This window comes from Lissotriton vulgaris, chromosome 11, assembly GCF_964263255.1.
Source record: "Lissotriton vulgaris chromosome 11, aLisVul1.2, whole genome shotgun sequence".
In the NCBI taxonomy this organism is placed as follows: Eukaryota; Metazoa; Chordata; class Amphibia; order Caudata; family Salamandridae; genus Lissotriton; species Lissotriton vulgaris.
Genome location: NC_141699.1, coordinates 156,301,469 through 156,326,148, shown reverse-complemented (window position 1 = coordinate 156,326,148; position 24,680 = coordinate 156,301,469). Strand labels below are relative to the sequence as shown.

The following is a 24,680-nucleotide window of genomic DNA, read 5'->3' as shown; positions in this document are numbered from 1 at the left end:
GATTAAACGTGGGCTGGTACTGCAGAGTATAAAGAGGCTACAACCCGCCCTGGTCCTACTACAAGAAACACATCTCACCGGCACAGCTACGAAGGCCCTAGACAGAAAAGGCTACAGCATGATAGTACACTCTGGGTTCACAAGGGGGTCCCGGGGCTCCGGGATATTAATTCATCGCTCATCCAGGTTCATAGCCCAATCAACGGCGACAGACACACAGGGACGCTTTGCAGCGATACACGGCCAGTGGGAGGGGAAGCCACTGAACGTGGTCTCGGTCTACATCCCACCAGCACTACACAACATAGCTTTCCCGGAACTGGGGAAATTCTTGTTAGGTCTTCCTGAAGGGGAGCTTATTATGGGGGGAGATTTCAATGCAGTGGCACAAGACTCCCTAGACCGACACCCAACGCGCATGCGCATACCAGGGCCCTCCAAACTGCATGACTTCATGGAAGCGCAGGGTCTAGTGGATGTGTGGAGGCGACTGCACCCAGATGATAGGCAATACACATACCATTCAACAGTCCATGATAGCCTGTCGCGGATAGACTATTTCCTGACATTGGGGGGGGGTCTCCTCACTTTCACTGACTCCCAAATTAAGCCGAGAGGGATCTCTGATCACTCCCCGCTTACACTGACTCTGCTCAGTCAGAGACAATCCCACAGACGACTTTACCCTATTTACCCGGGTTACCTTAAGGAACCGGGCGTCACTAAGGCCTTGAGGAAAGGCACACGATCCTACCTTGCAGAAAACGTGGGGTCCGTGGAGTCTCCCACTGTACTGTGGGAGGCGTACAAGACAGTCCTCCGAGGACAGGCGATCTCGGCAATCGCACAGCACAGACGCACACAACGTCGGGAGCTAACAGACCTAGAGGAACAACTAGATAAGGCCACACGAGACCACGAGGGGAACCCGACTGGAGACACCCAGCACACACTCCGACTGGCCCAGCAGAGTCACACCGACTTTCTGCGCCGCCGGGTGCGAGACAATATGTCCGCAACTGCGAGCAGGGTCTACGACATAGGCGACAAGGCAGGGAAGCTTCTGGCGTGGTTGGAGAGGGCGCGGGGTGGCCAGCGGGCGATACTACAACTGAGGGACCCTCAGGGTGAGGTACAAACCAGTCCGGCACAAATAGTGGAACTCCTAGCTGACCATTTCCACTCCGTATACTCCCCTGACTATGAGGTCACACGGGAAATGGCAGAAAACTCCCTTGTGGGAGTGCCGACCCGCACTCTCTCCCCAGAACAACGGGACGAGCTCGACTCCGATTTGACGGAGGAGGAAATACAGGCAGCCATAGCAGCAATACACCCCGGGAGAGCACTGGGCCCCAATGGTGTGCCAATAGAATGGTACAAACTCATGTCCGAGACACTGTCCGCGCCATTGCTCGATATGTTTCAGGAGTGCCGGGAAAGGGGACGGCTCCCCCCTGATCAGCGCACAGCCACAATAGTCGCAATACCTAAGCCCGGTAAACCCCCAGAGGAGTGCGAATCGTATCGCCCGATCTCCCTCCTTAACGCCGAGAGTAAAATCCTGGCGAAACTGCTGGCCACCAGGCTCATGCCCCTTCTGGCACACATTATACACCCGGACCAATCGGGCTTCATGCCACACCGCAGCACGGCGCTGAACCTGCGACGGCTGCATGGGGTATTGGCCCGAGCCCCGCAGCTGGAGGAAGCGGCAGCGGTACTATCGCTCGATGCCAAAATGGCATTTGATATGGTGGAGTGGCGCTATCTCTTTGCTGTCCTGGAGCACATTGGTATCGGCCCAACGTTCATATCGTGGGTCAGGCTACTATACACCGAACCTATGGCTAGAGTAACCGCAAACGGATACATATCAAGGGAATTCCCGTTGGCAAGGGGCACGAGACAGGGGTGCCCACTCTCGCCACTACTGTTTGCCTTAGTGCTAGAACCCTTGGCCACAATCCTCAGGACCACCCAGCTGCTGAAAGGTATACAATGGGAAGGCGGAGGCGAGGATAGGGTTTCCCTATACGCTGACGACATGCTCGTTTACCTCACGGACCTCACGACCGGAATCCCGGTCTTGCTGGCTCTATGTGAAAGCCACGGCACGGCCTCGGGCTATAAACTCAATTGGTCCAAATCAGTGATATATATGGTAAAGGGCGACCTTCCAATACTACCCACAGATTGCCAATTACTCGTGGAACACGTCACCTTTAAATACCTAGGGATATGGATTACAAGGGAACACTCGACCTTCCTTGACCGGAATCTTCAGCCCCAGCTGGACAAATTGAAGACTGACGTGCGCCTTTGGAAAAATCTCCCCCTAACGCTGCTAGGTAGGGCGGCACTCTTTAAGATGCTGGCACTCCCTCGCTTCCTTTATGTTCTGGAAAACACGCCGGCGGTGGTTCCAGCATCGTTCTTCCGTCAAGTCTCGGCCCAACTGTCCACTCTCCTATGGGGAGCCAAACCGGCCCGGGTCGCACAGTTAAAATTGACCAGAGACTGGTATAGCGGTGGGATAGCCCTCCCCAACCTTGAACTATACTACTGGGCGGCTCATCTCAAGGTGATTAACCAGTGGATACACGCACCGCAGGACGACCCAGCGTTTAGGGCGGATAGACACCAACTAGGCTTGTCCACTCTGCTAGCCCCGCTCTACAATAGAGGGATGGTGAGGAAATTAGAGGGGCCTACCAAGCACACTGTTGCCCTATGGCACAAAGCTCAGAGACGGCTGAGATGGGAGGGAGTGATCACCAAGCTCACGCCACTATGGGACGCCAAGGCCCTCGGCAACCTGCGCAGCTCCAAGGGGTTCGACCAATGGGACACTATTGGGATCTCCACGGTGGGCGATCTATGGACCAGGGAGGGAGTGCTCTCCTTCACGACACTGAGAGAACAATACGACCTTGCAGAGACCGAAACATATAGGTACATACAAATCAGGCACGCACTCCTGTCGGTGCTAGAAGCTGGTACGACGCCTCCGGAGTCGGCTCCGTTAGAGGACCGACTGCTTACGGACTACATGGAGGCCGGGGCAACCTCCCTCACCTATCGGAAACTCATGAATAACCTGCCGGATCCCCTGGGGAAACTAAAGGAGTATTGGGAGGACGAGATAGGGGACCTAGATGAGGCAGACTGGAACGCAGCCCTGGCTTCGCCCAGGGAGGCGGGTATTTCCACTCGATTCAGACTGATCCAGTTCAAAGTGCTGCACAGGGTATACTACACACGCACGACGCTGTACAAAATAAATAGAGCAGAACACCCACACTGCCTGAGAAGATGCGGGGAGGAGGGTACACTATACCACACCATATGGACATGTCCACATATACAGGATTATTGGCGGCGAGTCACGCGCACGATCGGCCAGACTCTACAGAACCCATTTACACCAGATCCCAGGATCTGTCTCCTGAACGTCTGGGGCCCAACAGACCTTTCACTGCATGCAAAGAGGTGGGTAATCATAGGGGTAATGCTAGCGAAACGTGACATCGCAAAGAACTGGGGGGCACAAGAAACACCGACACTGGCGCAGTGGTGCAGAAATATGGATGTGCTTATGCTAACTGAGCGGGCTGTGTATCAGCAGAGACATAATCCTCGGAAATGGAACGGGATTTGGTCACCCTGGAACAAATATAGGGGAGACCTCTGTGAACCCCTGCCCGAGGAAGGAGATGGGGACAGCTCAGAGGATGACGAAGGCCTAGATTAAAGGGGGGGAGGGGGGAGTGGAAGGTGGGGATAGTAAATGTTACAGGCCCATGGACACTTGCCTGCAGATGACCTTACTGAAATGTATACTTGAACCGAGACCTGATGGTTTAATCTAGACAATTCTAATGTTGATATAGAACATTGCCAGTTTTTAACTTAGCCCCGAAAGTAGCAAGTTCAAGTTGGGGGGGTAAAATATTAAAAAGTTGCTCTAATGACTATGGCAGCTGAATGTTGACGCTGCACTGAAGATCTAATGTACGTTACTGCATACCATGTGACAGCAACAACAAAAATAAAACTTATAAAAAAAAAAAAAAAGTGAAAAGAGAGTGCATTTCCACACATGTAGCGCCACATGAAGTGTCTTAAGGCAGCCAGAAAACACACTTGTCAAACCATAATGGAAACTGCATTTGTACTGCACTACTTTTGAAATGTTATGCCGCCAATTTATATCTCTATTTTATTTCATCATTTGTATTATTGTGTGGCAAAGAAGTGAAGCCCATCTGCTCAGAAAGCATTTATCAGAATGCCCGGTCACAGTTGTGTTCATTAAGTTTCATATGTGGGACTTGACTGTGTGCGAGCTCCATACGTGTCTATGAGCGGCATCAAGAGAGAAGGTAGGTGGCCGCACACGTGGGCAGGCGAGAGGGAGCTGTGGTCGTCGGGGGACACCATCACTGAATGTTATCGTGTGGCTGTGTTTCAGCCAGGAAACCAGGAGACTTCACATCCAGTGTTCCCTCTAACCCGCGCGGCTGGGCGCCCGCGCACCTTTAAGGCACCGAGCGCGCAGTGCCTCTTGAGAAGCGCGCACACGTTCTGGCCGCCGCCCGCTTTCACAACGCGAGCGGCGAAAAACGGCAATTAACTGGATGCCTGTGGCCTTAGAAATGCCCTCAATCAGCCCGCAGCCTCTCTCTATTCGGAAAAGCCACGCATCAATTCCAAAAGCATTACGTGTGCTTTACACGTCATGCTTTTGGACTTGCTGCATTTCTTTTCTAAATAGAGCGCAGCTGGGTGCTGATTGCGGGCCGTTGTGAAAATATTGCTGTTAATTGCTGCACTCTCATGTGCTGCAATTAACAGCAATATTTTCACAACGGCCCGCAATCAGCACCCAGCTGCGCTCTATTTAGAAAAGAAATGCAGCAAGTCCAAAAGCATGACGTGTAAAGCACACGTAATGCTTTTGGAATTGATGCGTGGCTTTTCCGAATAGAGAGAGGCTGCGGGCTGATTGAGGGCATTTGTAAAGTAGGGAGGGCACTTGAGGGCAGCAAGGCCCGGTTCACCGGCCTGGAGCATCGGGGAGAGAGGGACTGAGGACCAGTGGGGTAGCTGGGGGGGGGGCGGTCCGCCCCAGCCGGCACCATTTTTGAGGCGGCGCTGCACGGGAGACTTCTTAGGGGACTGGGCTCCGAGTTGCCAACTTTACAATCTAAACTGTATTGATTCGCCGGCCCCACAATAGCGCGGTATGCTTTCACTTTCGTGAGTCCATGATGGGAATGAGCTCTGCTGAACTGAGAATGAGCCTGATGTGGGAGGCCGTAGGCGGAAGGCATCGCGTGAAAAGCAGCTGCTCTCGAGCAGGCCGCAGTTGCATTTTCTTTTCAAGTAAGTGTGTGCCCAGCCCTGGTCCGGAGTTAGAGAGGGGCGTATCTTGCTGGCAATAAACAGTTCCAAATTATCTGTGCTCCCGGGTTTGGTTTGCATACCGACCTCCTCCAATATCAAAGCGCGGTGCAGGGCTCGTTTATTATGAATTGTTTGTTGTGCCATTAGCCCCTGGAGATCAGAAGGTGTCTGTGAATTTTTTCAAGGCATGGTGGAAGAAAGCCATCTATTCTATACAAAACATAAATCGCACTTGAAATGTCCGATTTTTCCACCAAAACGTCATGATGGCTCTGAGGATAATATTTTTCACAGAAGCTCGAGCCACGTTTTGTATGACCAGAGAAATGGAAATGAAACACACCACCACGCATGGAGAGGTGAATAATCGGGTAAAATCTACGAGGATGTGTGTGTTTTTTTAAATAGATGTGCACAGTTATATAGTGCTCTGTTAAGTACCATTTCAAGATTCAACTTTTTAATTTTTCTTGAATGTCAAAATAACTTTTTTAACTGTATAAATATTGATCGAATTTTTTTCAACTTTCGCTCTGACTTACCCTAGCTTAGCAGGACTGCCTAGGAAATGCTGTTTGTTACTAAATCTGACTCTTAAAGGATCATTACAAACACGCCACACACATTAAGGGAACGTCTATGGCAGGCCAGGCTCTCTAGGTCCTGGACCGGCAGCTCGTGCCGGTCTCCAGCTCCTCTAGGTTAACGGCAGCTCACGCAGCAGGGGCTTTTAGGAGACAGAGGGAAAGAGGGAGAGAGAGCTGAGAGGGAAAACAGATCAAAGTGCGAGGGAGGGAGAATGGTGTGGCTAGAGAGAGACATAAGCGATCAGAAGAAGAAGAGAGAGGGGAGAGACAGAGAATGGATGGATAGAGATAGAGAGCAAAAGAAGGGAAGGAGCAGGGCTGGCTTGGACATTTTTGCCAGCCCTGCTCTGAGTGAGCTTCCAGCTCTAGCGGAGGTTCTTGAAATTTTAAAATCCATTAGAGATTTTTCAGGCTCCCCTGAGCACACAAATAGCGATTTCACAAACCTTTTGTGGTTTGACCAAGTTAGGAGTGTCCCATCCCAAGTCCATCCATGGCTGCTCAGGCAATGATGGGGTGAAGTACGCCATTCCCATCTCTAACCCTGCCCCATCGGAGTCCACGCCTCATCTCTCGGACAGGCAAACCGAATTGCCCTGTCCAACATTGGCTTGCAGCCTGAGCCTGCCTGCCTGCCTACAGCCAGCCTTGCACTTCAAAGTCGCTGCCTGCAATGGTAAACCCAAAAGCGCAAGGCCAGAACTAGTTAGTTATGGGAGCCCAATCTACTGCCTCTGAAGATGTCCAGGGTTTCATCAGCAGGCAACTGACATGCATACCTGGATGATGGTAAGACAATACGTTTATAATAAGTTGACAATAATTTGATAATCATGTGATGTGGATACATTCAGATAGTCATGATGGGTCACTCACATATTGAAGGATAGCCATTGATGAATAGGACATCAGCACACTTTGTAGCATTGCTGAGTGCATGCTCGAGGCAGAGACTCAAACTCTAAACGCTAGGCTATGTTCATGTTGTGCACAGTACAAGCTAATGTACAGACAGGTTGTAAATACGCTCCACACCAGGATTGGATACAGTTAACACTTGGTTATTTGTATCATTTATTCAGTCTAGGTAAACTTGCTGGCGAGTGTCACTCATAGTCATTGAAATGTCACTCATCAGGTAGCATAAATGGTGCCGAAGCAGGAGCCCAGGCCCAAATTTACCGAAGGTAAATAAAAAAGCACACCGCCTGCTTTTGAAGGACAGTTGCATCAGTGCAAGGCTTTTTAGTAAGGAGACTCCAGATTTATCACTGCTTGAGTTGAGAAGGGAGCGCGTTTTGTGTTTTCACGGACCTCTCCTTTATGAAGCCAAGGGTGTGAAGGTTTCCATAAAGGAGAAACAAGTCAAGCGAAATACATTATACATTACAGCGGTTGGAATAAGAACTGGGATGAGTGGGTGGCAGAGAGCAGAGTACTCAACTACGTGGAAACCAACCTGCAGAAGCAGAAGGGACTTCAGAAGGCTAATCAGGAGCAGTATGCAGAGAGGAAAATGAGAGGTGCAGCACCAAAGAAGGCCGGGGGTCCGCAGCAGAAACATGTGGAAGTAAAAACGAAGAAAAATAAACAGAAAACTCCAGGGGCTGGAGAAGGCAGTAGTACGAGTGAAGCACCTCAACCCCCACGTAAGAAGAGAGCTCGTGTAGACCCCAGCGTGGAAAATGAGGAAACGTTTATGGACAGAGTTGAAGTGAAAGTAAAGACTCCAGAGGAGCTCAAACCGTGGCTGGTTGATGACTGGGGCTTGATAACTAGGCAAAAGCAGCTCTTCTATCTCCCTGCTAAAAGTGTTGATGCCATTTTGGAGGATTATGCAAATTACAAGAAATTGCGAGGCAACACAGATAACAAGGAGTATGCAGTGGACAAAGTGGTTGCTGGAATTAAGGAATACTTTAACGTGATGCTCGGCACACAGCTGCTGTACAAGTTTGTGAGGCCACGGTATGCAGAAATTCTGGCTGATCATCCAGATGCACAGATGCCACGCGTCTATAGAGCGCCTCACCTTTTAACCCTTTCGATGCTGATGACGAGCTCAGCTCGTCATCACCCAAAGGTGTCGTGTGCTGATGACGAGCTGAGCTCGTCATGGTGTCACTAAAATGGCATTTTCCAGCACAGGGGGGGAAAACGCCCAGCAGCCATGTGGTTAAGACTGTTTGTATTGGTGCAATGCTTGCCTACACACCTCTGGATGAGAAGAGTCTGGCTTTATTATTGAACTATTTGCATGCTTTTCTGAAGTACCTTGCAAAGAATGTGCTAGTATTGTTCCCAGCTTGTAGCGAGTGAGGTAAGAGGAGAGCAGCAGCAGATTCAGAGGGGTGGGTGGCTGAGTCTGTGGCCCATCCATGATAGCTGCCTAGGTTTCAGATTGCTGTGTGTGGCACTTTCAGAATTTCATTGTAATTATGAGTGACATTTTAACATCTAGAAGTCACACTTTCTCAGGGGCAAAAATTAAAATCCCTCATGTACGTGCATGTAACTTGCATGATCGAGGTAACTATTAGCAGCAATACTAAGTGTCTCTCGGACATCTTTCAAGTGCTCACCGGCCTTTTTCCCCATTCCCCCCCCCCCCCCAAGGGGTGGCAATCTAAGGGATAGCCCCGGGTGCCACAAGCTCTAGCTACGCCCCTGCTGAGGACCCCCGGTACCACAGCTGTGTTGAGGAGATGCATGGAGCAGTGACGCTGTGCTCGTCTCTCACATAATTTTTTTATGCTAGTAAGCCCTCGAGTGAAAAAGTAATGAGAGATACTTAGGAGTATATTTATGGAGGGGTTTTGAGTCTTGTTTGCACCACACAACATGGAGAAAAGAAATGCAGCAAGTTTTTATATAGTGCAAACTCAACCGAAAAAGTATTGCAGCGCTTTACATGATTTATTATAATATATTTTTTTGTATGCATGGGGAGATTAATTGGTTTGCCCAGAATCACAGGATTTTAAGCTGACCTGAGACTAAAAACCCATCTCCAAAATCGACAGCTCAATCATTAAGCCACAACCCCAACCACAAGAGCAGAAGCATTTTCATTAATATATACAACTTGATTCAAAAAACAACTATTGATAAAGCCAATTGTCTTGGCCAGGGCTCGAGTCGGGGTACCACGCGGGTGGAAGGCATCCCCCCACTTATTTTGCCGGCAGCTCGATAACTGGAGCAAATGGAGCCACACATTCACTCTTTGGCCTCTCTGGGGTAAGATCGGAGCCCATTCAGAACGCTGCTCACGCGCTGGCTTCTCTGATGCAATCGCATCCAAGGGGTGAGTGAGGAGAGGCAATGACAGAAGCAGCAAAATATCAGTAGGCTGGCACACTATATGATGCACTCATTTTTAGCTTAATTGCTTTGAAGCCACACCCTTAATTGCATTGGTTACGCCCCTTTGTAAGATCCCCGAGAATTTTCATCCCACTCAAAGCCCTGGTCTACAAGCGCGTTCAGGTTCTTGGCGCACATAGCCTTGGTTGCAGCGCACAGAGACCATACTCTGCCGCACACAGAGGAAAATAATTAGAGGGAACATTGGTGACCAGGGGTGCAAGTGAGCGATTGGAGGAACTGCATGCAGCCCACTGCGTGAAGGGAGGACTTGCGAAAGGTGCCAGGTGGTGATATGAGCAGAGAGTGACTTAGGAGCCCAGAACCGCAAGAGTGCTGGGGGCTGACTGGAAATGAAGAGTGATTGCTTGCCTTAACCTGAGGGCGCATGTGGAGCTTGGAGATAAAGTGGCATTTACAAAACCACAAAATGCGTAGATAAATAATAGATTTTTTTATAGCACACATACTTCCTAATGTCTTTATATTCGAAAGGAACTAATCCACAATTGCATTTAACTCGCTGCACGCTGTGGTGGCCGCAGCATGATCAAGGCAGCAGGACCCGTGCTCGCAGTGTTCCCCGCAGCAGTGGCAAGGAGGTGATTGGGAGAGCCTGGCCCACTGATTTGGTCCTGGGCAGCACACAAAGGCACTGGGGAACAGAACTGAGAAAGGAAAAGGAAGTGCTTGTGGGCATTCATGGCTCACCCAGCTAAAAGCATCAGCCAATGTGAGGTGGATGAGGTGGGGGAGGAGCTCGCCTCCTTGTAAATTAATCTCTCATGCCACCCTTGGCAAGTTATGGCTTCCGCTACTCCCCACTGGACCAAAATCGAGTTAGCAATTGCTGTTTCACTGGGAAACTCGAAACTCTTATGCACCACAAGTTCCTTAAACTGATTTCCATGGTGCACACAGGCAGACAGGCACCAGGCACCTGGCTGAAGACGGCTGATAGCCAGAAACCGGTCCTAGGATGCTTGATTCCGGTCCAGGAAAGACTTGACAGTTCGGGCTGGACTGTTCCCATGAGGCACAGGGTCAAGGCTGATTTGCATATGGCTATGTCTGAACTGGGGTGGTGTGGAGTACAAAACAACGATGGATTTAGGCCCAGATCTCTGTACTGGGGTGAATGTATGACATTGTTCTGCATTTTGTCCATCAACTGTTATTTTTGCACAGGCAAAAGTTAAGCACAGTTCTTGTGGAATCTTTATATGCATATTCTTGAAGTTATTAATCAAACAAGTGTGTATCTCTGAATCCATACATTTAGAACACAAAGAGTACCAGCATGTAGGTGAAATTTACATTTTAGCGCATTATTTTGCAAAATTTGAAACCGAAAGAGTTAATGGACATAGTAAAGGGCTCCGTTATCTACACAAAGTAGCAGCTCTCCCATAGTTGGACAACATTACAAAGACAACTCTCATGTCTTGATTTTGTCGTTTTATATAGCACATAGAAGGCCAAATAGACATAAGAGCTCTTTACAAATCAAGCAAACATTACAGTAGGCAACAGTGAAACGCAAAACAGTGTAGAGATTACCAGGAGCCATGTGTACAGCAGAGGGAATTACAAGGAACAAAGAAAAGTAAAATAAAATATGTATAATAAGGTGGGAGAAATAATAACAACGAAACGGCAAAATAACAAGATCTGGCTACAATATACAGTGCTCAGCAATTAAAGGAATATAGACATTAGTTTACATCTTTAGAGCACAAAGATCCTCATCAGGGGGATGCAATGGAGAAACCTCTTCTGGAACCCTATGGAATTTTAAGTAATCTAACAAACCTGCACTTTCTATGCTCTTCCTTATAATTGTCAATGTGATAATTTTAATCCTGCGTGTTAAATTGCATTTTTAACTGCGTTTTACAGTTTCTATTTTATTTTTAAATAAAATAGAAATTAAAAAAACAATACAGAAACTTGTGTGTCCTCAACTTTTGAGAAGAAAAGGTTGCTACTGTATAAAAAAAAATATAAGGACTGTACAGCTCTGAAGGGTTTAACAAAGCTACTGCAAGCATACATTTTGTGCACAGCGCCTTATCTAATATTTGTAATCTTTCAGTTGCAGAGGAAAAGCAGTAATATGAGAGACGTTCAACTGCCGGTTCTTGTTTCTCAAAATCCAGAAGAATTGCCACTGCTCAACAGGTCTGAAAAAAGCGACCCCAAAAGCGTGCCGTGGTGTGTCTGCGGCAGGTGCCAGCGTATGGAAAAAAGGAGGGAGCAGTTGTGTTGTCGAAAGAGCCACGGCCCATGCGTCACCACTGCCCCGCACTTTGTACGCCTCGTCCTGTCTAGGCCGACGCTGGAGTTCATTCTACTCTACAAAGAGCCTTTATTGGACTTGCACAGCGCCGACATCAGCGACAAGTTGCGACACTGTGCGTATGAGCAGTACATCCACTGGCGGTTCGGTTCCGACGAGATTGAGACTTATGCTGTAATACCAAGCTGTTGCAAACAGACAATTCGGGAGATGTATCCAAGCAAAGATAGAACATACACTGGTTTTTAGAGATTTTTTACTTGACGGTGCGTCGGTAGACCCACAGCCTCCAAAATCCATCACTTGTAGATTGTGCTACTACTGAATATATTTGTGTTTTTTCACTAAAGTTATTGCTCCTCAATTTTAATAGCATTACAGATTACTTCGCTGTTGACTTTAGTGCACTCTTAATATAGTAGATGGGACAGCTCCACTTTTTGGCAGGTGTCCCTCATCCATCCAGTTCTAAATAAGAATGTGTTTTATATTGTAAAAGTTTTTAACTCTGTTCTTGAGGAGGTATTGCCCCCCCAGTCAGCTTGGAGAATTGGTGTCCGGCACCATCTTTGGCCTCCCGTCGTGCTTCTTTACCTCCTGGGTGCTGATGCTAAACTGACCCATCATGTTGTGACCCACAACCAATCAGTAGGTAGGCAGAGAATGTGAGAGGAAGATGCCCAAAGGCCAACCATTTTTTTAATGGCAAGTTAGGTGGAGCTAGGAGGCACACAAAGTTACAATGACTATTTGGGTACTCTTTCTCAACTTCATAGTCCTTGCAGGTTTTTACAAGCAGCACCACTGCCACTCTGGGTATAACCTGCCATGATCCGCATGGTGGGGAGTGGTAGGGTGGGGGCCATCAGCCATTTATTTGGACTGCTTTGTTTGTAAATAGTTTTATTTTTCAACTGTTTTGCTTTTTACATTGACACCTATCTTATAACATCTCTAGCCAACCCATATTACCGAAGCACATGGTTAACAAGTGGTGGTATAACTATTTTGTCTTTTGTATTATAACCTGTTTTTATATTTTTAAATATTGTAAAGCACTACTGTGCACTTGTAAGTTGGAGCGGATTTCTACTCCAAATAAAACAACCAAGAGGACTACACTGTATATATCTTGATATATCACGCCATACATTAACTTGCATGCAGTGAGCAAAGCCGGTTACATTTTATAAACCTGCCTAACACGAGATGCTGACCTTGGGTTGCTATTAAATTGTGGTTGTAACCAACTCCCTGAAATTAAGAGGCTATTGTGGCAGGAAGACATTCTGTCTAGCATGGGTGCCAATTATTTTGGCATACATCAGACAGTAACATTCATTATTATGAGGAGGGTGACTCCTTTATAGTTTAAATCTTTATTGTTATTATTATTCAAAATGTTAAACATACACAGATCTACAACCACGGGCTGGTAGGGAGGTATAATCAGTAAAACATTATTTTGTAGCATAACAATAAATCAACTCCCCTCCCTCAAAGATTCTTCTATCACAAAAAAATTGCAAGTAAATACCTTGGCATCCGTCCCTGGTCCCACACAGAACTACTAAATAGTGGCAGTGCTCACTTCTCAACATTGTGGGGTGGTGTCCACATGGACGCCATTTAGAAGTCACCAGGGGTCGCAGCTGCGACCCCTGGCTTGCCCCTTGAGACCCGAGGAACTGCTTTTGCGAACCCTGGCTTCAGAGGGGGCAAAATCAGTGCCCGGAACACCGGGGCATCTCATCCTTGTGTCATCAGTTGAGGGTCCACTTTCCTTGTTTTTAGTCTGTTTTTTTATCGCGCTAATAATGAATAATATATTCATCACTATTAATGTAATTTAAAAAATGGAGCTGGATTAGCTGGATAATGACCCTATCTTGCAGCTGAGGTAAGTAAAAATGCTTTTGAATGTATGTAGTGTGCATGTTTGCAGATACGAGTGTGCTTATGTAAGAGGGAGTGTGTGTATTGGTGAATGTATGTGTAAGCATGTGTGTGTGAGTCAAAGTAGGGGCCAAATGGCATGTGATGTCACTTCTGCTACCCCAGGCATTTTGATGAATTGATGTCAATGGGGGTCAGGGCCTTTGCTATCAGTGGTGTGGCAAATGCAATCCACCGGCGCCCAGAGGTGGCAGAGAGTCCAACTACAACAGCCCCTTGAGCCCTGAGAAGCCACCTTGGTAACTGTGCTGAAATTCCAAAGGTCAACGAGCATTTAAGAGGTTTTTTATCTTGAGGCATTTGCTGTGTGTTCAAAGACAGAGGTAAAATTTAATTCTAGTATTCTGACAAATGGTTGGTTGTTATTTTAACTTTGTAACTGGTGTTTACCTTTCTTTCGCTTACTACAAAGTGTAAAGTGAACTCTGTGACCATCTTGCTGGGATGAAAAGAAAGGCTGTAAGACATTGATAGAGTGAATTTCCTCATTTTGCAAATCAAACACATTGAAATGAAAAGAGCATAAATTTTATGCTGAATAACACGCATATAATAAATACAATTTTTGTAGCAGGTCATCATGCTTCCACATTGCAAGCACAAATGAGGTAACTAAATGTACTGGCTTAGGTTAGCCTGACTGCTGAAGCCACATTCATTTTTTTTTATTCGTTAGGGTTAAAAGCCCTATTTTTGTATTAACCTGTTGCCTTGTACAAGATATTTTTCTCTTCCGCTGTAAATGCTGTAACTTTCCAGAAGCCTTCTGTTAGCTAGTGAACAGGCATTTGTAATGTATTAGACAACAGTAGTGAGGTTATCACCGGGAGGAGAGGAGATGGTAGGAAATGTGACTCGCAGGAAGAACTCCCTGAACTCCAAGATGTGGATGATGTATCATTTCCAAGAGTTTGCTAAGATCTGACTGGGCATCAGGAATAGGGGAATGTATCAATTGTTGCAATTATGTTTTAGCAGATGTATATTAGTGTGTGTTTGTAGAGCAGGATAGGATTCTTCTTCTTTTCAGGAGAGACCCTTTGAGTCCTTTCCTTTTGCACCCAGAGATGTCTGCTGATTTATACCCGAGTATACTTTCCAGCTTTGCAAATTATCTATTGCTAAGTGCAAAGACTACATACCTTTGCATTTTTAGTCTCATTAGAACTCTTCATTTGGGTTTCTGAACTGACATCTTTTTTTCATACTTACTGGAGAAATTTCCTTTCTTTTACCTAAATATGATTAATCTAGATCAGGGAATTCCTTTATTTACAACAATTGCTGTATTTTTTAAATTGTAATATTCACTAATGTGGTATTTTATCTTGTTTTAAAATACTGACTAATGGATTATTTATATGTAATGATTATGATTAAATATTAATACATAATGAATAAACACATCCATTTGAATTTATTTGTTAATAACATTCTCGCATCAACTCTCTCCATTGATTCTTCTGAAGCCCCTAATGAACTTCACTGTTCATGGTAAATTAATTGCTAATCTTCAGTTTTTCTTGGCGAACAAAGGTCCATACAACCAATGATGGGGACAATTTAATAATTACACTCAAATCAAGAGATACAAGAATCCTCGCTCTGGCAATGTCCTTTTCTTCTAACACACAACAACATTTAAATACCTATAAATAAACTGTACAAATATTCAAAAATCAAAAGGAAAGCACAAATTAAGCACTTTTTTATGTTTTTGTGATTGAAACAAAGATTTTAATAGGCTCAAAACAAGCAAGAATATTTACTTGATATGCGCAAATGACAAATATTTGTCAGATTTCCACACTTCATTTGTCTGCTATAGTTTTATAAGTAAAATTGTATGTCTGCAAATGTAATTAGCATTTTAATGGAAAATATGCTGTATGTGAGTGGCAATGGCTATCACACAATGCTTTAGCGATATATTTCCGACAGTGTGCTCCTAGTTGCAACACAAGCTATATACTACACACTTAGCACTCTCCTGCTGAATGGGCGTGGCTCATTTGCAACATTTGTTCTTTGTGTGATGCAGTCCAGTGATGTGCCATTGATGGCAGCATCGCCAGCCTGAAAATTGTTCCAGCTCCACTGCATACTAGGGCCACAGGGGCTCTTACAGCACTGGGAGCTTCCTACTACCGCCAGTGTGAATCCCTCCGCTGCAGGAGTCAGACTGAAAGTAGCAGAATCTTCAGAAGCACCTACAGGGGCACTGCAAAGGACTCACTGCACTCACTGAATGGCTGAGCAGTGCCTCTGCTCACTTTTTTAAATGAAGAGTGTGCCATTTGACCCTGGCTGCCTGATGCCAGCAAATGTCAAAGAAGAAGTTATGCCCATGCTGCTGGGGTGCTTCTGAAGACAAGGCAGTCACAGTAATCACTGCATTCATCCTAACTGGTGGAGGTTAGATGGTGGCAGTTTCTAAAAGAACATAGAAACACTTATTACAGAGTACAGTAACTGTGAAAACAAATGATTTGAGTGTTGTTTGGTTTATTTTATGCTAAACAAAAATGTACAGGTAAATGTAAACAATTTCTTTGGGTGGCTAATGCACAACTCTTCCTTAAGAATTCCCGTAAAAATAGTTATCCTTCTGAAACCTGAGGGTACCAGCCAGAATCTTGGAAAATAAGATGTTGCTCCTGAGAATGAAATACTGAGAGAGGAGGAATTAGAGTAACCCTTATACACAGTACTGTGGTAGAGGTGATGAGCCAACAAAGCAACAAGGTGAGAAGAGTTAAGGGCTTGTCTTGGCTGCAAGAGTCCACCTTGGTTCTATTCTAAGAGCTGAGGTGTGAACTGAACCATGGGATCATTTGGCATGGAAATGGCAAAACAAATATATAAAAAATATGATACTATGTCCTCAAAATGCAAAAAAGTATATTTCTTTGACAAGCGCTTCTCCTTAGGACATCAGATTATATCACAACAATAAGATACATTTATTAAAAGTGATTAAACATGAACTTAGAAATATTCATGTCCCTACTCCAGTGACAATACCATTAGAGAACTAAAAGGTAAGTGTTAGACCTGACATCATTGGCTTGAGTCTCTCCTCCATTTTTTCTGTTTGCCTCCACTGTTTTACGATGTTTTGCTGGTATATGCTTTGGGCGCTGTGCCACTGCTGATCAGTGCCACAGCGCAAGTGCTCCCTATGTTAAATTGATGTATCGATTGTATTCCATGTTTGGCTTATTTGGTTTACTGTCAGTCCCTAGTCTAGTGCACCAGGAGTGCCGGGGCTTGAAAATCCAAATGCCGCTCGTGGGCTTGCAGCACTGTTGTGCCACCCACAAGAGCGGCCTCGTAAAAGGATGTCTACGGGTCGGTCATTGCGAGACCTACGTGCAGTCTGGTACTGTCACGCGGGCTGCGCAAGTATACCTACTTGCCAGTCCCTCAAACCTTCCCTTATCTTCATGTTAGTCACCCCTATGGTAGGCCCGCGGGCAGGGTGCATTGTAAGCATAAGTTAGGACAAGCCTGACCAAGTTGGCATGTCCTAAATAGTGAATGACAGCCATCTTCGTTCTTCACTATTGCAAGGTAACCTGCTCTCCGTTAGTTAGAATGGGCCGCCGGGATTATTAATGCTATGATCCTAGCTGGCTCGGGGAGCATGGTGCAATGTCGAGATTGGTATCCCTGAACTCAGGGTTTAATTACGCATCCGTTGGTGTGGATGGTTTTTGGACTCTGGGTTTGAAAATAGCACTTTTAGAAAGTGTCTATTTTCTTGTCTAACCATTTCTGGTTTCTGCTGGTTCTGCGTGTGCGTGACAGGAGCTGGGTGGCTCCAGAGGTCTGAATGAGTCAGTGTGGGATGAGTGGGACATTTGCGTTGAGAGTAGGGGGAGAGTAGTTGCTGATAGCCTGCCCTGTCTGATACAATGCTGGCTCCACCTCCTGCCGAGCGGCTGATGGCTCTGTGCCTGCCATGGACGATCCTAGCCCCACCTCCTACCAGGAGGCCGATAGCTCTGCTCCTGCCAGCGACAATGCTGGCTCCACCTCCTGCTGGGCGCCTGAGGACCCAGCCCTGCTCAGTGAATAGGCCAGGTGCCTCTGCCTGGCTCCACCCACAACGGACCCAGGATGTTGGGAAATCCCCCTACGTGGACAAAGGGATCAAAGCCAAAAAGGGGTATAAGAGAAGGACCCCTGAACCAAGACTTTAGATCACTTCTGACAAGGAACCCTGAAACCAAGGACAAGAAGCCTGCTGATCCAAGGACTTGCCTACCCCTTCTGCCAGTGTGCTGTTTGCTGGGGGGAATCCTGCAGTGCTTCTTTATTTTTGCCAAGGAACCAGGAGAGAGGAACTGTGTGTGTACTCTCACGCTTGCTAAGAAAATCTCCAAGGACTGGAAGAGTGCCAGTCTCCTGTTGAAGTCACAGGGCTAAAGGACTTCATCTGCTACAAGTGCTATTTGCTGGAGCCTGTGAATCCAGCACCTCTGAAACCAGCAATCTCGATGCCGACGGACGTCGCCGAATCCAGCTCGACACCGTGAGTGACGGCTCAAGTGTCCCGCTTCCCCGACGCCGGCCGCCGGGCCTGATCGACGCTAGCAGCAACGCCAGTGAGTAGTGAGTTCGGCTCCAGCTCCAAGGGACCTCGTGTCTGCACCGCTGCTGATCGCATCGACCTCGTGCCCTCTCGACGCCGTGAGCGCTGCTCACTCTTGCAACTGCATTATCGACAACGACGCCTGCTGAGGCCTGATCGACACCGAAGACGCGACGCCGGATTGCTCGACGCCGCTGATCGTGTGCTTCATTCTCCTAAGGTACTGTGTTGTTGGGGGTCCGTGTGACTCCGGGCTCGACGTAGCGCTCCTCGCGGTCGACGCCGGACCTTTGGATTAACTTTGCCTCGACGTCGTGTAACTCCCGTGTGGGTTACCTTGTTGCCAAGAACTGTGTTTCCAGGAAGAAGAGTTGCTTTGATACGAAAGACTTTGTGCTGAAGAAGAAACTAAATTTGAACTACTATTTTCCCTTCCAAGAGTATTTATTAAGATTGTGTATATTTTTGTCGTTATTTGGTCTTGTGCTAAGCCTTATATAAAAATCCTTATTTTTATAATACTACTGTGTCGTGTCCATTTGTAGTGTATTCACTTTATCACTGTATGTGGTCATAAATGCTTAACGCACAGCCTCTGAGATAAGCCTGTCTGCTCTGCCAAGCTACCAAGGGGGTGAGCAGGGGTTATCAAAGGGTGTGATCCCCTTGCCCTGACTAGAAAAGGTGTGTCCCTATTTGTCAGAAGTGCATACCTCTGCCAACTAGAGACAGCCGGTTCTAACATTGGTGGGTCAGCGGTGAGGATTTGAACTTTGCATTTATGACCCATGTGCAGTGATTAGTGTGCGCTACATAGTGAAAGCAGACCATAGCGCAGCCACAATCTACTGGAAGGATCCTATTTTTTGTTCTCCACTTTTCTGAAGCTTCATTTTTTTAACACTGCCAGTTTTGACCATGAGTGACACCGGAGTCACTACCCCTGTTGTTGTGGAGGAATTTGCTAGAGCGAAGATAAACGTCTACAAATTGGAGGAGCTGAAATCCTTTTGCAAACAGTTTAAAGTTCCTACCAAAGGCCTCAAGATTAAGGAAAACTATCTCAAAGCATTGGAGGCCTGGTTGGAGTCCAGAGATCCCTCTGATGCGGTGGTGGTACAGCCAGGGGAAGGGGATGAGGAGGCTCCGGTGAATGGGCCTGTGTCCTCTCCCGGTAGCAGTGTTTCCTCCAAAGGTCTTTCCCCCGAAGAAAGAGAAGAAAGGGCGAAAGAGCGAGAATACAACATGGAAATGGCAAGGCTAAAGATAAATGGGCAGTTGGAGTTAGAAAATGCAAGAGGTAGAAGAGAAGCTGATTTGGAGACCAAACGGTTGGATTTTGAAAGAGAGAAGTTAGCTTTGGAGCGTGATACCAAGTTGAGGGAATTGGAGATCCAAGCTAAGAAGTTAGAATTGAATCCCTCTGGTGGCAGCATCCCATCTGTGCCTGCAGAAAGTAGGTTTTATTTTCCCAAAGATGTGATCAAAGATTATCATAGGAATGAAGATATTGGTCAATGGTTTAAAGCGTATGAGTTAGCATTGTTGGCCCACCGGGTCCCTGAGAAGGATTGGGGAGCGGGGTTGTGGGGTCGCTTTGTGAATGAGGGAAGAGATACCCTGTTAGACATGCCTATTGAGGATAGGATGTCGTATGCTCATATGAAAGATGCTTTAATGTTGCGGTATGGCCTAACCCCCGAGAAGTACAGACAAGCTTTTAGAGAATGTAAGAAGTTGCCTGGTACGACGTGGGTTGAATATGTGTCTTATTTTTGCAGAGCCATGGCTGGTTGGGTAAAGGGCAGCAAAGTGGAAAGTTATGAAGCTCTTTATGATTTGTTTGCTTGGGAGTATTTGTCTAATAACTGTTTTCCAGAGCTGCGCCAGCACCTTATTGATAGCAAGATATCTAACCCTAGAAAACTTGCTGAGGAGGCGGACCGCTGGGTCAGTACCAGGGTCCACAAGGGTCCAGTGGGAGACTCGGCCAAAGGTGGGCAGGGTCCCCAGCAGAAGAGTGGGGGGGACAAGGGTAAACAGAAGGAGTCCCAGAAAGGGCCCCAAAGTAATCCCCAAGGGAAGGGTTCCCAGCCTCCCCCTGAGAAGAAGCCAGGGGCCCGACAGGTAAACCTGTTCATAAGGGCCCCCTGACCTGCTACGTTTGTGGGCAGGTGGGACACCGGTATTATGACCCCCAGTGTCCCATGAAGAATTCGAATGCACCGCCGTGTGCACCCCCCCGTCAGTTGGCGAGTGTAGCCCTGGGAGGGGAGGAGATGGTTGTCCCTGGTGGGAGGGGTCCCGCAGAAATATCCCTGGTCTCGCTAGGAGACATCCACCCCCTCTGCCTAGTAACATTAGTAAATATAGGCAGTGGGTGACCATTAATGGCCATAGAGTGGAAGCTCTCAGAGACACCGGAGCGAGTGTGACAGCTGTCAAGTGTCACTTGGTGTCCAGAGAGCAGGTGGTTCCCCACGCATTCTACCCCGTGATAGCTGCCGACAACTCCCAGAAAGAGTGTGAGGTAGCTCAAGTTTCCTTTGAATGTGGGGGAGTTTCAGGTACTCTTCAGGTTGCTGTGAGGCCCGCCATGCCTGTCGATTGTCTCCTGGGCAATGATTTAGAAGACTCCCCTTGGGCTAAGGTGGAGAGGGAGACACACTTGAAAATGTTGGGTGTGCCAGAGTGGGTGTGTGCAACCACTCGATCAATGACAGCGAGTAAGGGTGTTGATGGGGTCCCGGAGCCTGAAAGTACGGCCCAGGACCCAGCTGTGAAGAGAAGAGGCAGGAGGCGCGGGAAACCGGCCCCCGTAGTTCCTGTGGTCCAGGAGGAGGTAGACCCTGAGGGGGATGCCCTGGAGCCCACAGGGGAACAAATTGCCGAACTGGGAGACCTGCCCGAGCTGACCCATTTATGTGAGTTGAGCGGCTGCACTCCTTCCCTTACTCACAGGTGTGCGACCTTTCTCTTTAAATAACCATATGAGCCTGAAGGAAAAATTTCTAGCACGTTTGACACGCACGAAGCGAAATGAGGTTTTGCTGCCGGTTGCAGCGTTGAAAAGGTAAAAACTCGAGAGAAGGGTGGATTGGTGTCTAATGAGAACTGTTGAGCAGGGAGTGAGTTGTATTGTATTACACAGATTGAGCCATATGCCGATTAACATCTTTTGGGAAAGAGCGGGTTGTAAACACTAAGGGAAAGGAAAGGGAAATATAAACAGTTAATGGTTTCAGTTTAGCACGGTAGAGGGGCAGTTTAAGTTCACAGAATTAGTTATGTACAATGTCGAGTAGTCAGCTTAATTGTTTCTTTACTTACAGTTAAACCCCTGACGAAGAATTTTATAATTCGAAATGCATTGGGAAATACTTTGATGTCATTTTTACGCTGGTGAAAAATGTTTGTCGTCACATGCCCTCGTAAAAGCCCAGAAAGGCAACGTGTGGTACTTGAAAATGAGGAATAAATAATTCCATGCACAAACATGATGTCTCCGCAGTGATGTGTTTAAGGAGGATACATGAATTAAGAGTTTGGATTAATGTTGATAACTAAGTAACAAAGACGTGACTATTGAAGACAAGTTTAACTAAGGAATGATTTCCCAAACCGCAGTGCAACAGATGGGCGCAGGAGAGAAGTGCCCCCTTGGATTTGTTTCGAGCTGACCCATTGGCAGCAGGATGGTGGTCCCTCCAGGGAGGAATTCTGTGCCGAACAGAAAGTGTGCCCTTCTCTTGTGGGTATGAGGCAGCAGGCCTCAGCCCAATCCTCAGGTGATCAGTCAGGGTCACATTTTGTGTACTGGGAGAACGACCTCCTGTATAGCGAGCCTAAGGCTGCTGAGCCTGGGTCAGCCCGTGTGCTGGTGGTACCCCAGCGCTTTAGAGCCTTCCTACTGGGTTTGGCTCATGACGTTCCGTTAGCTGGACATCTGGAGCAGGAAAAGACCTATGACAGGCTTGTCACCCATTTTTATTGGCCTCAGATGCGAAGGGATGTAGACATCCATTGTAAGACTTGTCACACTTGCCAGGCAAGTGGGAAAAGCGGAAGGAAGCAGAAGGCTCCCCTCCAACCTTTTCCGGTGGTCAGTACCCCCTTTGACTGGGTGGGTATTGACATTGTTGGGCCCCTGGACCCCAAGACAGCCCTGGGCAACAGGTTTATCCTGGTCTTGGTGGACCATGCCACACGGTACCCGGAAGCCATCCCTCTCCGAACAGTGACGGCCCCCGTGGTGGGACAGGCGCTGATGGGTGTTTTTTCCCGAATGGGATTCCCCAGAGAGGTGGTGTCAGACCGGGGCACCAACTTCATTCCAACTATATGAAGTCTCTGTGGAAGGAGTGTGGGGTAACCTACAAGTTCACCACTCCTTACCACCCTCAAGGAAATGGGCTGGTTGAGAGATTCAACCGGACCCTTAAAGGCATGATCATGGGTCTTGAAGAACCAATGAGGCGGAAATGGGACGTCCTCTTGCCATGCCTGTTGTTTGCTTACCGAGAGGTGCCGCAAAAGTCTCTAGGGTTCAGCCCCTTTGAGCTTTTGTATGGTCACCCGGTAAGAGGACCTTTGAGTCTGGTCAAGGAAGGCTGGGAGCAATCTCCCAGGAAACCTCCCCAGGATGTATACAGTTACATGCTGGCCTTTCGGAACCAGACTCGGCGCTTCAGAGAACTTGCTCAGGCAAATCTGGAGGCCAGCCAGGAGGAGATGAAGCGTTGGTACGACCGGAATGCCACTCTGGTAGAGCTTCAGCCTGGTCAGGAAGTTTGGGTCATGTCCCCTGTGGAACCTTGTGCGCTCAAGGACAGGTGGACTGGACCGTTTAAGGTTGTGGAGAAGAAGAGCAATGTCACCTACTTGGTGGACTTGAAATCTCCCAGGAACCCCTTGAGGGTCCTGCATGTCAACCGTTTGAAGCCCCACTTAGAAAGGTCCGAAGTGGGCATGCTCCTCGCTACAGATGCTGGAATGGAGGAGGAGAGTGAGCCTCTTCCTGACCTCCTGTGCGCTAAAGAGCAAGACGGGTCAGTGGATGGTGTGGTCCTCTCTGACACACTGACCCTTGAGCAGAAACAGGATTGTCGCCAACAGTTGGGACAATTCCCTGATCTGTTTTCCTTGGTTCCGGGTGTCACTCATTGGTGTGTCCATGATGTTGACACCGGAGACAGCCCTCCTGTGAAGCACAAGGCTTACAGGGTGACTGACAAGGTCCGAGCATACATTAAGGAGGAGGTCTCCAAAATGTTTGCGTTAGGGGTGGTTGAGTACTCTAGCAGTCCTTGGGCCAGCCCAGTGGTCTTGGTCCCGAAGGCTGCAGCGCCTGGTGCTTCGCCGGAACTTCAGTTCTGTGTGGATTACCGAGGACTCAATTCAGTCACGAAGACTGACGCGCACCCCATCCCCAGAGCTGATGAGCTCATAGATCGGTTGGGGGCTGGCAGATCGCCTTAACCGAAGGGGCACAAGAGAGGTCAGCATTCTCCACACCAGATGGGCTATACCAGTTCCGGGTGATGCCCTTTGGGATGAAGAATGCCCCTGCCACCTTCCAGAGGTTGGTCAACCAGGTCTTGGCTGGACTGGAGGATTTCTGTGCCGCCTACCTGGACGACATCGCAGTGTTCAGCGCCAGCTGGGAGGAACACTTGCGCCACCTCCAGGAAGTGTTGTTGGCCCTGCGCAGAGCAGGCCTCACAATCAAAGCCAGTAAGTGCCAGATTGGGCAGGGTTCTGCGGTGTACTTGGGGCACCAAGTAGGGAGCGGCAAGGTTGCCCCCCTGCAACCCAAGATTGATACCATCCTGGCTTGGGCGCCGCCCAAAACCCAAACTCAGGTGAGAGCCTTCTTAGGTCTCACGGCTTACTACAGGAGGTTTGTCAAGGATTACGGTAACATTGTGCACCCCTTGACTTCGCTGACTTCCAGGAAGCAGCCACGAAATGTGATCTGGACTGACGCCTGTCAAACGGCCTTTGACACCCTGAAAACTGAATGACAGCCATCTTCGTTCTTCACTATTGCAAGGTAACCTGCTCTCCGTTAGTTAGAATGGGCCGCCGGGATTATTAATGCTATGATCCTAGCTGGCTCGGGGAGCATGGTGCAATGTTGAGTTTGGTATCCCTGAACTCAGGGTTTAATTACGCATCCGTTGGTGTGGATGGTTTTTGGACTCTGGGTTTGAAAATAGCACTTTTAGAAAGTGTCTATTTTCTTGTCTAACCATTTCTGGTTTCTGCTGGTTCTGCGTGTGCGTGACAGGAGCTGGGTGGCTCCAGAGGTCTGAATGAGTCAGTGTGGGATGAGTGGGACATTTGCGTTGAGAGTAGGGGGAGAGTAGTTGCTGATAGCCTGCCCTGCCTGATACAATGCTGGCTCCACCTCCTGCCGAGCGGCTGATGGCTCTGTGCCTGCCATGGACGATCCTAGCCCCACCTT

General features: G+C 47.8%; 2 protein-coding genes across 2 annotated transcripts in view; both read left to right on the top strand.

The window, feature by feature from the left end:
- Nucleotides 1-15,007, top strand: part of LOC147679441 (P2X purinoceptor 7-like) — a 317,897-nt gene extending 302,890 nt beyond the window's left edge. Inside the window, exon 13 of the mRNA XM_086943009.1 lies at nucleotides 11,458-15,007. Within this exon, the coding sequence (XP_086799135.1) occupies nucleotides 11,458-11,910 (453 nt within the window). The 3' untranslated portion in view covers nucleotides 11,911-15,007. The remainder of the gene's footprint in view (nucleotides 1-11,457) is intronic.
- LOC147679442 (mortality factor 4-like protein 1) lies at nucleotides 7,367-8,315 on the top strand. Its single transcript, XM_086944663.1, has 2 exons — nucleotides 7,367-8,047; nucleotides 8,185-8,315. Exons 1-2 carry the CDS (start codon nucleotides 7,513-7,515, stop codon nucleotides 8,313-8,315), a joined length of 666 nt encoding a protein of 221 aa, XP_086800789.1. The 5' UTR covers nucleotides 7,367-7,512.
- Nucleotides 15,008-24,680: the final 9,673 nt, after the last annotated feature.

What these genes read in the sequence shown, in the direction of transcription:
- LOC147679442 (XM_086944663.1), top strand. Translation starts at nt 7,513, where the DNA reads ATGAGAGGTGCAGCACCAAAGAAGGCCGGGGGTCCGCAGCAGAAACAT. An exon ending in CCTTTTAACCCTTTCGATGC is followed by an intron (nt 8,048 to 8,184) that starts TGATGACGAGCT and finishes TTAAGACTGTTT; the next exon opens with GTATTGGTGCAATGCTTGCC.